Source organism: Grampus griseus (genome assembly GCF_964374135.1).
Source record: "Grampus griseus genome assembly, chromosome: 20".
In the NCBI taxonomy this organism is placed as follows: Eukaryota; Metazoa; Chordata; class Mammalia; order Artiodactyla; family Delphinidae; genus Grampus; species Grampus griseus.
Window position 1 is genome coordinate 24,457,888 of NC_139014.1, and position 14,167 is coordinate 24,472,054.

At 58.4% G+C, this 14,167-nt stretch overlaps 1 protein-coding gene across 1 annotated transcript; it reads left to right on the top strand.

The window, feature by feature from the left end:
• Positions 1-1,139: 1,139 nt before the first annotated feature.
• On the top strand, positions 1,140-11,764 carry EPN3 (epsin 3). Its single transcript, XM_082678906.1, has 10 exons — positions 1,140-1,356; positions 4,662-5,350; positions 6,319-6,437; positions 7,142-7,222; positions 7,410-7,535; positions 8,474-8,564; positions 9,037-9,306; positions 9,474-9,590; positions 9,719-9,949; positions 10,157-11,764. The coding sequence occupies exons 2-10, from the start codon at positions 4,813-4,815 to the stop codon at positions 10,483-10,485; spliced, it is 1,902 nt and encodes a 633-aa protein (XP_082535032.1). The 5' UTR covers positions 1,140-1,356; positions 4,662-4,812; the 3' UTR covers positions 10,486-11,764.
• Positions 11,765-14,167: the final 2,403 nt, after the last annotated feature.

Here is a 14,167-nt window from a genome sequence, read left to right on the forward strand (position 1 = left end):
ACACTTTTGGGGTCATCTTCCCGGAGCCAGGTCTTCCCAAAGTGTCATCACCAAGAATGACACAGTGTGTGACTAGGAGGGGAACTAGACACCATGGGACCTGGGTCCCTGAGGTCCTCACACTTCCACTGGGTCCAAGGGCCTCGTCCCAGTCCCTGAGGATCATGCTACCACACCCTTAAACCCTAAAGGCCAGATCTCTTTGTCGTCAGCCAGAAATTATTCTGGATTCTAGCCTGCTTATCCCCCTCCCCATGCCGAGCCACCTGGCCTCTTTGAGCCATTTTTTCTACCTTAAAAACAGCCTCTGGACTTTCTGCTCCCTCCCTTGCTCAGAGAAATAGGAAGTGGATGAGAGATGACTCTTGCAAAGAAACATGCTGTCAGCTCAGACTCGGCACCATAAATTCTCCTCTGTCAGTAATAATCATTCTGGGCCAGGCTGCCTGTACAGAGTGGGCCCCAGGCTCCCAGAGTTTGAAGAACAACTTTGCTAACGGTGGGCTTATGGGCCTTCAATGCTGATGCAGCAGAAGGGAGAGGGGGAGACCTGAAGAGTGGCTACAGTCTCCTACCCACTTGGTTTTGCATTTGGTGCTTCTGATAAGGACCTCATGGGCCTCAAGCATCCTCCAGTTGAGACATGGGAGGAGGTTTGGGGAGAGCAGGGCATTCCGATCTGATCCCGTGTCAGAGACGCAGAGAGGGCGCTGTGCCTGAAGTCCTGATGCACCCTTCAGGGTTGCCGAGGGGACCAGATGGAAACCCACACAAGGCAGTACTCCACCAAAGGGCCAGCCCCAGGGAGTGGTGGTCTTGGCTCAGAGGAGGAATATAGGGGTGGGGTGAGTGTTGGAGCCTCCCCTCCCCACCCTTCATTTCCCCTGAGGAGGCAGAGGAAGGGTTAACTCACCGCAGAGTGGGAGTGGGTCACCAGCACTGGCTCCAGAGCTGCACCTCCTGGGGACAGCCAGCAGGCAGGCCTCCCACCTCTGAAGGTGCTGCCTGCCTGGCCAGCAGGAAGGGGTTAACGTGCCCTGCACTTCCTCCTGTGTCCTGTTACTGCTGAGGCAGACCTGCCTGGCCAGCTGAGCAACTTTCCTCCTGAGTGCTGTCTGGCGTCCAGAAGACAAGCAGGCAGGAGGCAGAGCAGCCGCCCATTCTGGGGACCCTGAGCCGCCCTTCCGAGGGGTCTGTGCCTCCTGGGAGAGGGTTGGTCTCCAGGACGAGGGTCCGTGGTGGATGGCTCTGGGGATACTCCCGAGGCTGTACCATCCCCCTGCTGCGCAGGTCGGAGGGTCACTGCAGAGGCTGCTCGTGGTCCCGGGGCTGGGGCCAAGGGAGCCTGCACTGGAGGTAAGCTCCCGTCATCAGCTGTGGTGCCTGGCATGAAAGGCTTGGGGCTTAGTCTCCCTTCCAGGTCCCCGGGAGAAGGGCAGGGTCACAGAGGAACCTGGAGGCATCTTGCCTGCCGCCCCTCCCTCCCTACAGCCCCCAAGAAGGGGGCCTCCTAGGGCTCGCTCCCCATCCTGGGACTAGCATCTTTGGTGGCATTCCGCACAGACTCCTGCCCACTCCTCCTCAGCCCCTGTTGCTCCTGTAGCCTCAGGACAGCCCCCACCCAACTCCAGTGCCCCCAAGACACATCCACCTTTGGGCTGACTTAAGCTTAGAGCTAGGGTCACTCCTCTTGTCCCTCCTGCACCAAGAGTTAGCGCACTGCCACTCCCCCCACTGCCCAAGCTGGACCTGATGGGGGGAAGGGCCTGGCACTAGATCCGCCTTAGCAGAGGATGGGAAGGGGCGCGGGCCCACGGGGGCACAGTCTCTGGGTAAACGCATGCACGCGACTCAACATATCTGGGTTCCTCCCGTCTCCCTGAATCCCCGCTCTGGGAATGCCATCTGCTGCCTTAGTCCTGACAGATCCGCCAGCGCTGTGGGCCCTGAGAAGAGCAGTCTCCCGTCCCTTGTAAAGCTCTTCTTGGTACCCCAAACATCGGAGAGAGCGGATGCTCTTGCCGCCATGGCCTGCCCCGCCCCCTGCTGGCCCTTCTCCCATCCCCCAGCCCGTACCCTCCTGCCTCCTGCCTCCCGCCTCCCCCACCCTCTCCCCATCTCTGAATTGGCCTCTCGGCCTGGCCTTCTCAGTGTCCTTCCCTCCACCTGACAGGGTCTGGCTCAAGGTCACTGCAGTAATTCCATACCCGGCTGCCCGGCTGCCGCCGCTGCCACTGCCGCCTTATCGGCTGCTGGGTTTCTGTTTCACTCCCTTTTATTTCTGGGCATATTGTGTTCGATAAAACCCTTTGCTTATAACACCGCTGGCAGCTCTCCCGGCCACCCCCTCCCGCGTTCCTTCCTCTCCTTCTCCCTCCCCTCGGTGCTCCCTTGGCCTCACCCTGCCCTCTCTTCCTCCCTACCTGGTCCCCTTACACTTCAGTGGGGGCGGGGCGTCCCGGTGTCTCTGACCCCTCCCTTCCCTCAGCTCAGTCAGAGGCGTGTGGAGAAGCCTCCTCCATTCCCACCTTCTAGGAGAAAGTTCAGGCAGAGCCTCAGGGCCCACACTGAGGGCCCCCTTCTACTATGCCGGCCGGTTAGGAGGGCCAGGGCGGCCCTGGTAGGGCTCCTGGTGGAGTCAGGATGCCCGACTAGTTCTGCTGGTTTCAGTGGCCAGTGCTGGGAGGGGCTTGCACTCGGTGGGCTCTAGGGCACAATTATTTCTCACTTTGACTCTTGCCACCCGCCAGCCCACAGGCTGGGGAGGTAAAGACAGGTCTGAGTCACTAGTGAGGGAGAGGGCAGGCGTTAAACAAGTGCTGGCTGTGGCATCCCACAGAAGGCCCGCCACTGCCGGGACAGAAAGGCAGCAGAGAGAAGGTAAGCCCGCTTTCAGCCAGCACTCTCCATCCCGTCTGTGCCCCCACAAGGTCCTACCCTCTGGGTCCAAGCTCTCCCAGGCACGTGGGCCCTGATGAAAACTTCCAAGGCTTTGAGCTGAGCCCAGGTTAGCAGGGCTGGCTGGAGGGAGAGTTGAGATGGGGGGCGGGGGTCGACAGGCTCTTTCTGACTCCTGCTGGGTCCTAGGGTAGAGCTGAGAGGTGCAGTCTCCATGGTTGCTGTTGGTGGGGGGTTTGGGTGGAGGCCAGGTCCAGCGAGAGAGAGAGAGAGAGAGAGAGAGAGAGAGAGAGAGAGAGAGAGAGAGAGAGAGAGAGAGAGAGAGAGAGAGAGTGTGTGTGTGTGTGTGTGTGTGTGTGTGTGTCTCCACACCAGAGGAATGGTGGTGGCAGGGGGATTCGGGTTTTGGTTTCTGGTAGAGCCCTGGGAGAACCTTTCTCTGTCTTGGGCCTGGGTGTGCTTTTAGCTGATGGCCTGGTCCTGAGGCTGTGGGCTGGCTCTAATCTTCCCTCAGCTGGGAGATCAGAGGTCTACCACGTGCCCAGGGCCTTGGGGGTTTGGGGAGCCCAGACTGGCCTTGCCCTCAGGGAGTTTTCATTCTGGCTGAGAAGGTGGGACTGAGGCAATAAAGCAATCAGATGAATCAATTGGATTCGTATTCTGGACACCTAGGTGTTAGTCCCAGCTCTGCCACCTACACACTGTGTGACTATGGGCACGCCATAGCCCTCTCTGGCCTCAGTGCTCTGGTGTGTACGATGGGTCCTCTTTGGGAGGCAGCCTCCCCCAGATGCTCCTTCCTTGCCTTGCTGCCTCACTCCTCCTCACTCTTCACTTCGAACCTCGGATCAGCTCAGCCGTCACCTCCTCTGGGAAGGCTCTCCTGATTTTCCTAGCTTGGGTACTCCTGTGCTCCTCTGCACTCCCATGCTGGACTGTGACTGCCTGCACCCTCTCAAGTGGATGTGTGTGGGCCGAGGCTTGCACTCTATGCTTGCCATAGAGCCTGGCTCAGAGGAGTCCCCAGGAAATTGGTGTTGAATGGATCAAGCTACAAAAATTAACAGTATAGGGCTTCCCTGGTGGCGCAGTGGTTGAGAGTCCGCCTGCCGATGCAGGGGACACGGGTTTGTGCCCCGGTCGGGGAGGATCCCACATGCTGCGGAGGCTGGGCCTGTGAGCCATGGCCGCTGAGCCTGCGCGTCCGGAGCCTGTGCTCCACAACAGGAGAGGCCACAACAGTGAGAGGCCCGCGTACTGCAAAAAAAAAAAAAAAAAAATTAACAGTATAAGAAGAGAGCAAAGTGAGGATGGAGAAGTTGGAAAGGATAGGTCTTAAGGCAGATCCCAGCAGAAACAGAGGTAGTGAAGTAGAAGCAAGACAAGTAGGCATTCCTGGGGGGTCACTTTCGTGTCCCTAAACTAAGAGCAAAGACTGTGGAGCGTGTCTACCTGGGTTAATCCTGGTTCCGCATTCACCAGCTCTGTGATCTTGGACAAGTCATTTAATCTTTCTCTCAAACTTTCCCCATCTTCGAACGGAGGTAATAATAATAATGTCTTTGTAGGTGTGATTGTAAAGATTAATGAGCATGCAAAGTTACAAGTACCTGCTGAATAATAAGTAAAATAAAAAAACAAAATGAGTGCCTGCCGAAGGCTGTTCCTGGCGGCAGGGACACCCTGGCCAGGGCTTTAGTCGCTGGCTGAGTGGCCAGCAAGGTGGCCCATTGCTCCTAAGTTCCAGGCCCTCTCTTCCTCAGACCCATGTGGAAGCCAAGGACACAGCCGCCCTGCTGAGAGCACGGCGGCCCACCCTTGGAGACCGTGACCTCTCGACGACGACGACGGTGGCCCTCCTCGGCCCTCCACCTGCGGCTGGGGCGGGGGCCGCCCATCTCCAAGTCCCCAGCCATGACGACATCAGCGCTGCGGCGCCAGGTGAAGAACATCGTGCACAACTACTCGGAAGCGGAGATCAAGGTGCGCGAGGCCACTAGCAATGACCCGTGGGGTCCGCCCAGCTCGCTCATGTCGGAGATTGCCGATCTGACCTTCAACACGGTGGCCTTTGCCGAGGTCATGGGCATGCTGTGGCGGCGGCTCAATGACAGCGGCAAGAACTGGCGGCACGTGTACAAGGCGCTGACGCTGCTGGACTACCTGCTCAAGACAGGCTCCGAGCGGGTGGCCCACCAGTGCCGGGAGAACCTCTACACCATCCAGACGCTCAAGGACTTCCAGTACATCGACCGCGATGGCAAGGACCAGGGTGTCAACGTGCGCGAGAAGGTCAAGCAGGTGATGGCCCTGCTCAAGGACGAGGAGCGCCTCCGGCAGGAGCGAACCCACGCCCTCAAGACCAAGGAGCGCATGGCGTTGGAGGGCACGGGCATCGGCAGCGGGCAGCTGGGCTTCAGCCGTGCCCGCGGTTCCCCGTCCTCCTACAACTGTGAGTGAGCCCAGGGCGTGGCTGGGGACAGAGAGGCAGCCCGAGTTCTGACCCTGGCTCTGTGACCCCAGCTGTGGATAAGAATCCCCACCTCAGAGGGATGTGTGAGGATTCCGTGAGAGAAAGAGGTTGACATGCGAGGCCCAAGGCCCGCACGTAGTAGGTGCCCGACAAGTCAGCGCGAACAATGATGTTATTTATAGGTTTGTTACCGTTAATTCGCTGTCTGGTAGGGGCGTGGTGGCGGAAGCATAGGCTCTGGAGTAGCAGTCCTTATTCTGCCCCTTCCAAGCCATGTGATCTAGACAACCAGCTCTCTGGACCTCAGTTTCCTCGTCTGTAAAGTAGGGATAATTTTGTTTGCCTCAGTTGTTCAATTTGAGAATTAAGTGAGACCTCGGCCCTGTGCACAGACACACAGCACGTGGTGCTGCTAAGGGCATCCTCCTTGATCCCCCCGCTCGAGGGCCCTGCCCTTGGAAACGGGGGCGGCTGCAGAGCATTCTCAGCTCTTCTATCTCGAAGGGAGGCACTTTCCTGATCTGGGGGCGCTCAGGATGACCCTCCTTGACAGTAGGCTGAGAGCCTGGAGAGCTGTGACCGTGACTGGAACCTCTCCCCCTCCCACCGCACTTGACCCCAAGCTGGGTGGGGCGCAGCTGTAAGAGTCCAGGAACTTGAGTCAGGGGACCTGGGTTCAAGTCTTGCTGCAGGACCCTAGCCAGGCACCCCTCAGAGCCGTTGCGAGTCTGTAAAGGAGGGATTGGGCTGTTTTATCGGGGTGGAATGGAAACCTTAGAGAAAGTGCCGAGCACACTGCCTGGCCCTCTGGGGCCCGCGACTGCCAGTTGTTCCCTTCCCCCTCAGTTTCCCTGTCTGAGCCTTAGCTTCCCGGCAAGAGGCGGGCAGGGGAGCCTATGGGTCCCCATGTGGTTACGGAAGCCACGACGGATGGTTGGTCGTTGCAGCCTCCTCCTCATCTCCCCGCTACACCTCCGACCTAGAGCAGGCCCGGCCCCAGACGTCAGGAGAAGAGGAGCTGCAGCTGCAGCTGGCCCTGGCCATGAGCCGCGAGGAGGCTGAGAAGGTAAGGCGCCTCCTGGGGCAGCCGGGGGGCAGAGGGAACTGGAGGAGGGATGGGTGCCTGGATGCCCCAGACCTTTGATTCTTAGGCTCCCCTACTCTGGTCCCCAAAGCCCTAGTCCTGCTCCCAAGGACAGCACAGCACCTGTGTGCCTTGGGTTGGGTTACTGGGGTTGGGGTCTGTCTCCCCACCCCCAGTCCTCTCCAGCTGGGCCTGGAAGGGGTAGTGTGTGTGTGGTAGGTTGGCAGTACCGTTTGTCTCATGGGCCTGCTATCGCCTCATGGAGGGGAAGGGGTGAGTGTGCTGACAGACACCTTCCTAGGAGACACAGAAATATGCTGCCCCCCCATCAGCTGTCCTTATGGGGGGCAGGGACAGCCTCCCTGATAGCCTCCTCTCTGCCATCGCCTCTGTGGATCCAGGCAGACCTGGCAGGACACAGCTGGCCTCGCACAGCAGGGCTTGGAGAGCACTCAGGGGACCCAGAAGAGAAGGATGAATCTTCCTGATTTTTAAACTGCATCTCAGATCCAGATTCGGGCAGGGAGAAGACCACACCCATACTGCTGTCTGGGGGCAGGCTGCCCACACCCACTCAGGGTGGGCATTCCTCTCTCCACTGCCCTTACCGGCACAGGGCGATGCTGCCCTTCGGCCCAGGAGTGGGAACACTGGGCCAAGTTCACCCCTCTCTCCCTCCCTCGCAGCCGGTCCCCCCAGCCTCCCACAGGGACGAGGACCTGCAGCTGCAGCTGGCTCTGCACCTGAGCCGGCAGGAGCAGAAGGTAGTGGGCCGGGCCTCCTGTGTTGCTGCTGCTGCTGGTGGAGGTGCTACGCGGGCACTAACTAGGCTCTTCCCCCTCCCCGTGGTGGTCCTGCTGCCCCCGACCTCTCGGCGCCTCCCACCCTACACTCTTGACTCCAGCCAAGGTCCCCTCAAGTCCAGCCTGGGCTGCTCACGCTTTCCTTCTGCAGGAGGTGAGGTTCTGGCGGGGAGATGACTCCCCTGTGGCGAATGGTGCTGGGGCCGGACCCCACCGTCGTCGGGACAGAGAGCCCGAAAGAGAAGAGAGAGAGGAGGAGAAGCTGAAAACCACCCAGGTAGAGGGGACTGGGGGCTGTGGGCTGGCAGAGCCTGGGAAATGAGTTGCGTTAAATATCTGTAAAGAGTGTAGAACAGTGCTTGGTATCTAGTGAGCACTAAGTAATGTTAATTCAATGAAAATAGGGGTGGAGGGGCTTCAGCAGACCCAAGTCCCGTCATGCATGGGCTGATGACTGAACTGGTGGCAAAGTGGGATGCAGAGAATCCTGATCTGAGGTTCCTGGATTTGCTGCCACTTAATGACTTGGCCGCACTGTCACTGTCTTGGCCTCAGTTTCCTCCTCTGTACAGTGGGCTTGTTGGACAGTTCTGGCTCTGACACTCTAGGATCATATGATACTGTGGGTCAAGACTGGGGGTGGCCTCGGGCCTATGGTGCTGAAAACATCTTGGGCTCATACACACACTTTCCAAGAGGGAGGAGTGGGTAGCTGTTGGTAGCAAGGCGACCTTCCAAAGCTGTCCGTGCTATCCCTGGGGTGTCTCTGTACCCTTTCTGCCAATGCTCATTGTGGCCAATGTTTCTTGGACACTGACTTATAGAAGTAGGCTCATCATAAAATGTCTCTTACCATTGATGGGCCGAGGGGCAGGACAGCTGAGGAAAGCGTCGGGCAGGCCTGCCTTCTGTCCCAGCTCTGCCTCTCCCTGGCTATGTGGCTAATTTGATTCCCCTCTCTGGGCTCCAGCTGGCACATCTGTAAAATGGGCACCCCACCATCTTCCCTACCCACAGCACAGGTTGTTCTGAAGATCAGACACTAAACAGATGAGGAAACATAAACTGGAAAGCACTGTGCAGAGGCGAGGGACCATTAATAGATGTTTGTGGAATGAATAAAGGAGAGAATGAGCTGGAGTGAGGATGACAGGTCAGGGCCCGCCCTTCCTCCAGGTCCCACCCTCTCCTGAGCATGGCCGCCTCTGCCCCCAGCAGTCCTCCATCCTGGACTTGGTGGATATCTTCGCACCAGCCCCGGCCCTGCCCTCCACACACTGTTCTGCGGACCCATGGGACATCCCAGGTGGGCATGCAGGGCTGCAAGGGGCTCCCAGACTGGCCCCAGAGAGCCCCTTCCTTCCCAGCCACTTGCTGGCATCCCCTTCCCACAGGTGAGGGCCACTGGGCAAGCACTGCACCTCTCTGAGCCTCAGCTTCCTCTGTGTCTTGGGGTTGTAGTGAGGGAGGGGGCACATCCGAGGAACTCAGCTCATGGGAAACTCAGAAACGTTCTCTTGTTGCTTCTGGTCACCCTGGGTTTCCTGGCCCAGCCTGTCCCTGACTGGGAATGTGGCCTGAGCTGCCTATGCCCTGGGGGTGCAGAATCCTGGAATAAGTTGCTGAATATGGGCTCCAGCTTGCTGGGTAGTCCTGAGTCAGCATCCCATCTGTGAAATGAGTCCCTTGGCCTCCCACATTGCTCTGGGTAACTGGGAAGGCCCTGGACTGGGGATTTGAGTGAGCCTGGGGTCACATCTGTGCTGTCCCCATTTCAGGTCTCAGGCCCAGCACAGAGCCCAGTGGCTCGTCCTGGGGGCCTTCGGCAGACCCCTGGTCTCCAGTCCGCTCAGGAAGCATCCTGTCCCAGAGCCAACCCTGGAACTTGCCCCCTATGCTCTCCTCCTCTGAGCCCTGGGGCCGGACCCCAGTGCCGCCTGCTGGACCACCCCCCACAGACTCCTGGGCACAGAACTCCCCCCGCCACAAACTCCTCAACACTGGGGCCGACCCCTGGGGGGCGTTGGTGGAGACCTCCAACACACCTGGTAAGTGGAGGGCCAGGGGGTGTGGCTGAGGGGATGCTGGGTCCCCTTACCTCCAGTGCCAAGGGGCAAGAGATCCTGTGTTAAGAGGGCAGCTTGCCTGGAAAGGGATCAGCCCAGTGCCTGCCCTTTTGCCAACCCATCTCATCTCCCTTTTCCTCCTTGGCTAGTGCTGGACGGTGCCTCGACCTTTGACCCATTTGCCAAGCCTCCAGTATCCACAGAGACCAAGGAGGGGCTAGAGTGTGCCCAGGCCCTGCCCTCCGGGAAGCCCAGCAGTCCTGTGGGTAAGCAGGAGTCAGGGAATGTGCAGCTCTGGGGAAGGAGGGGCCCACCCCGAGCTGGCCTCTGCCTTCTTCCTCTCAGAGAGACCACTCACTCTCCCTACCAGTGAGCTTTATCATTTCTATTCCAGAGCTGGACCTGTTTGGAGACCCCGACCCCAGTTCCAAGCAAAATGGCACAAAGGAGCCAGATGCCTTTGACCTGGATGTGCTGGGGGAAGCACTAACCCAGCCCAGCAAGGACACCCCAGCGCGCCGGACTCCTGAGTCCTTCCTGGGGCCCTCGGCCTCCTCCTTGGTCAACCTTGACTCATTAGTCAAGGCGCCCCAGGCTGCAAAGACCCGGAACCCCTTCCTAACAGGTAGGACACCCCCTCGTCCCTGCTGGGTCTCAACACTGGGGTCCCCTGCTCTCTCTCCGTCTCTTCCTTTACAGCCCAGACCCTGCCCTAAAATCTTAGCTCTTCCCTATTTCTAAGACCCCAGATCTGGCCACCTTGCCCCTTCCCCACTTAGGGCTATGTGGCCCTGGCCCGCTCCAAGTCCCCCAACCCAATCTCGTTCCGCAGGTTTCAGCACTCCATCCCCCACCAACCCGTTCGGCGGGGGCGACCAGGGCAGGCCGACCCTGAACCGGATGCGCACCGGGTCGCCAGCGCTGGGCCTGGCGGCCGGTGGGCCGGTCGGCGGCTCCATGACCTACAGCGCCTCCCTGCCCCTCCCGCTTAGCAGCGTGCCGGCCAGCGTGACCCTCCCCGCCTCGGTCAGCGTCTTCCCCCAAGCCCGCGCCTTCACGCCGCCGTCCCCTGCGAGCCTGCCGCAGCCTCTGCTGCCCATCTCAGGCTCCGCCGGGCTGCTCAACCAGCCCCCGCAGGCCAGCACCAACCCTTTCCTCTGAGCAACGCCCCCGCCTCCGGCGGGCCGGCGCGTGCGCGTGAGGCCCCGCCCCACGTGGACGGCTCTGGGCCACGCCCCCTGGCGTGAGTGGGGCGGGGCTGCCACGCCAGGACCCACCCCGGGAAGGAAGGAAGGCCGAGACTCCGTCCCGAGGCCGGCGCAGATGCTGGTCGCTGGCCTCCGCATCCCACTGACGACTTCCCTGGGGCCGAGACCACGCCTCCTAATAAAGACTGGAACCCACGTCCTCAGGTCTCACCAAGTGGACTTTTTGCCGGGCGTGGCGGCCAGGCCCGGACCACAGCACGAATCACCGGCTGCCGTGGGAACGACTGCTCCACAATGTGGGGCACAAAAATGCTCCCACTTCCTGTACAGCACCCTCAGCCTGGCACCTTCGCTTCCACATGCTCCCCAGACTCTCATTCATTCAACCATTTATCACACATCGGCGCGGGGGATGCTCTAATAGCAAGGGACAATAGACAATTGTTCCCTTGCGCACTCGTTATGTGCTAAGCACTTCAGACAGATTATTTCATTTAATCCTTGCATCAATCTTCTGAGGTAGATAATATTACTCCCACTGAGGAATGGCTACATAATTTGTGCAAAATGCAAACGTGGGGGCCCCTTGTTCAAAATTGGGTTAAGAATGTCAAAACGGGAGCAGCAGAGCATTAGATCAAGTGCAAAGCCCTTGGCCCTGCTCCCTCTTTATAGGTGAGGTTCAGAGAGGTTAAATGGCATGCTCAAAGTCACAAAGCTAGCGGAGTGGGGCTGCGATTCAGAGTCAGGGGATCTGGCTCCACAGCTCTGAGCTCGCACCCTGGGCCCCAGATTTAATTCACAAATACTGACTGGCTGCTGTGGACAGAGTGCTAGGCTCCTCTGGGAGGGATTCAAGAGTTGCTAAGCCCGCAGCCTCCAGGAGCTCAGAGCTCAGTGGGGCAGGCAAGCCGGATCCAAGAGCCCCCACGATCCTTTGTTTTACTGAATCACCTTACATCTGGCTCTTACTCCTCTCGTCTTTTCACCAGGACTGGCAAGAAACTCAGTTTCAGCCATGATCCCTCCTGGGGGGCTTGTGTGGGGTCTGAGAAACCAAGGGGAGGAGCAGGGCCTGGTACCTCATTCTGAGGGCCACCATGGTGACCCTCACTTCTCTTCTACTCAGTGCTCTCCAACCACTGGGCACTGATGTGTCTTCCGTGCTCAGGGTCTGGCTCTGAAGGCAGCAGGCCAAAGGCCTGGGGTAAAATGGCCTTCCATAGGCCAGAAACACCAAAGTTGGTGGGGGAGGACAAAGTGCTGGTCTCCTTCTTAAGGTGGGGGTGGGGAAAGGAGCTGCTTTGTTTTTTTGGAGGGAGTCAGTCCTACTGTACCTGTTACAGGCAGAGTGGACAAGAGCATCTACTTAGGAGTCAGACCGACAGCATTCAAAACTGCTCTAAGGTTTGCACTTAATAATCACTTAGTAATAAGTGGTTATGCTCCCTGACCTTGAGTAAATTACTTAACCTCTCTATGACTGCGCCTCCATTTCCTTACTTGTCAAATGGGAACAAGAGTTCCTTCCTTAGGAGGTTGCTGTGTGGCTTCTCCCAGGCCAGTGTCCATTCAGCCCAGGATCCACCCTGTTCAGAGACTAACCATGAGGAATGAACCTGCAATACCTCTCATTCCTGGTTTTGCCAGGCAGTACCCAGACCCATCCATCTTCTGCACAAACCTGGGAGATCGCCATCCTTCTTGGTCACTGACCCACCTTTCGCCCCTCCTCAGCCTGGGTCCTCCTCTTCTAAACTGGCTCTCCCTGTGGACGCCGCTTCCCTAAGGACTCCCGAGGGGTGCCGTTTTGCTTCCCACCGAGAGGAGGTTGGTAGTCTGGCTCCCCATTTTGCTCTGGACCATCTTTCTCCTGGAAGACCCCTCCCTCCTTGGAGACTGGAGCCACCTGGTGTCCTGCCTCCTCCCGCCTGGGGCTGCGCTCCACCTCATTCCTCCCGTGCCATGGCTCATGGTCTTCTCATCCAGATGTTGCTCAATCTTACGTGATTCCATTATCCAAGAAGATGACCTCGCCACCCCTTGACCTCTCAGCTGCTCTCACCCCTGGTCACTCTCTGGGGCTCGTCATCATCCTGAATTCCTCCACATTAAAGCCAGGCTTCCTGTTCTCTGATCCTAACCTCATTCTGTCCGGGGAGCACACACACCAGCCTCTCCTGCCTGCCAACCCTTCCATCACTCCACTATCCCAGCTTCTCAGAGGTCTCTCTCCTCCACATCAACAGATGCCTTCTCTCAACAGAATCCTTCCCTGTGATATTTGCCATAATTAATCTCATCCAGCCTGAGAGTGTCTTTCCATCTTTCCCCTCGCATCAAGTGCCCCTCCTCTCTATGTCCCCTTTCTTCCCCCCACCCCAACCCACTCCAACCAGCTTCTACTGTCGGCATTACCTCCTGGAACTCACCTGCCAAGTCCACCAATGGCCTCCACGTTGCTGAAGCTAGTGGACCTTTTTCTGTCCCATCCCAGTTGGCTTCTCCGGAGTCTGACCCTCCCTCCTTGTAACTCTCTGTCCCTTTGCCTCTGGGACAACACCCTCTCCTGGTTTTCCCATGACCCTCTGTGTCTTTCACGGGTGCACTTCTGAGCTCCTCAAGCCCAGGCCCGAGCCCGTGCCTCTCCTCTCGCTGCAGTCAGCCTGGGTGATCCCACACTGTCTGCACTGAGCAGCCACTCTGATTCCTTTCTCCCACCAGCCCCTCCTCTTCATTCCAGAGCCTTGTCATCTCCACACGTACATCTCAAGGACATCTCAAACCAACCGTCCAAACGGACCTCATGAACCCATGATCTGAGTCTCTCCCTGTGCCCCCTCCTCAGCAAATGCCCCCCATTCAGCACCAGCCCCACTCTGCACTTCACCCTTGACACCCCCCTCTCCCTTATAGACAATGCTGACGATGTTTCCTCTCCCGCTGACCTCAAGTCCACCCCTTCTCTCCATCTCCACCTCTGCCTGGTGCAGACCTCCCAGAGCTCTCCCCTGGGTCCTGCTATGGCCTCTGAACCCTTCTGCTTCACTCTTGTCTCCTTCCAGTCCATTCTCCACCAGGAAGCTGGAGGGACCTTTCCAAAATGCAGGCTCATTCCCCTGATTAAAGCCCTTCCACAGCTTTCTTCTGCTCTCATCAGTAACCAAACTCCTGCTGACAGTTCAAGACCTGGCCCCTGCCTTCCTCCTCCACAGCCTCACAACCTCATCTACCATCTCTCTTCCCTGTGCTCTCTGTCCTGCAGCCATGATGGCTTCTGCAGTTCCTCAGCCCTGACTCACTGCTGTGCCACAGGACCTTTGCACATCTGTTCCTCTTGCTTCCCCAGCATTTTCCCCATGCCCTCTCCAGAATCCATCCTTTTGTTCTTCGAAGGCTGCTACACAAATGTGATTTCCTTAGGGAGGCCTTCCCCCCTCGTCTCTCCCACCAGACCAGTTTCCTTGTCATACCTAGTCATGGTACTTCTCACAGTGGGTGGTTGTACATTCATTTGCCAGGTTGTCTGATTGGCTTCCGCCTCCCTCATCAGACTGTGAGCAACACGAGAGCAGGAGCCTGGTCTCCCTCTGCCCACCGTTGTACCTAACAGAGTGCCTGGTAGGCGACGGGCA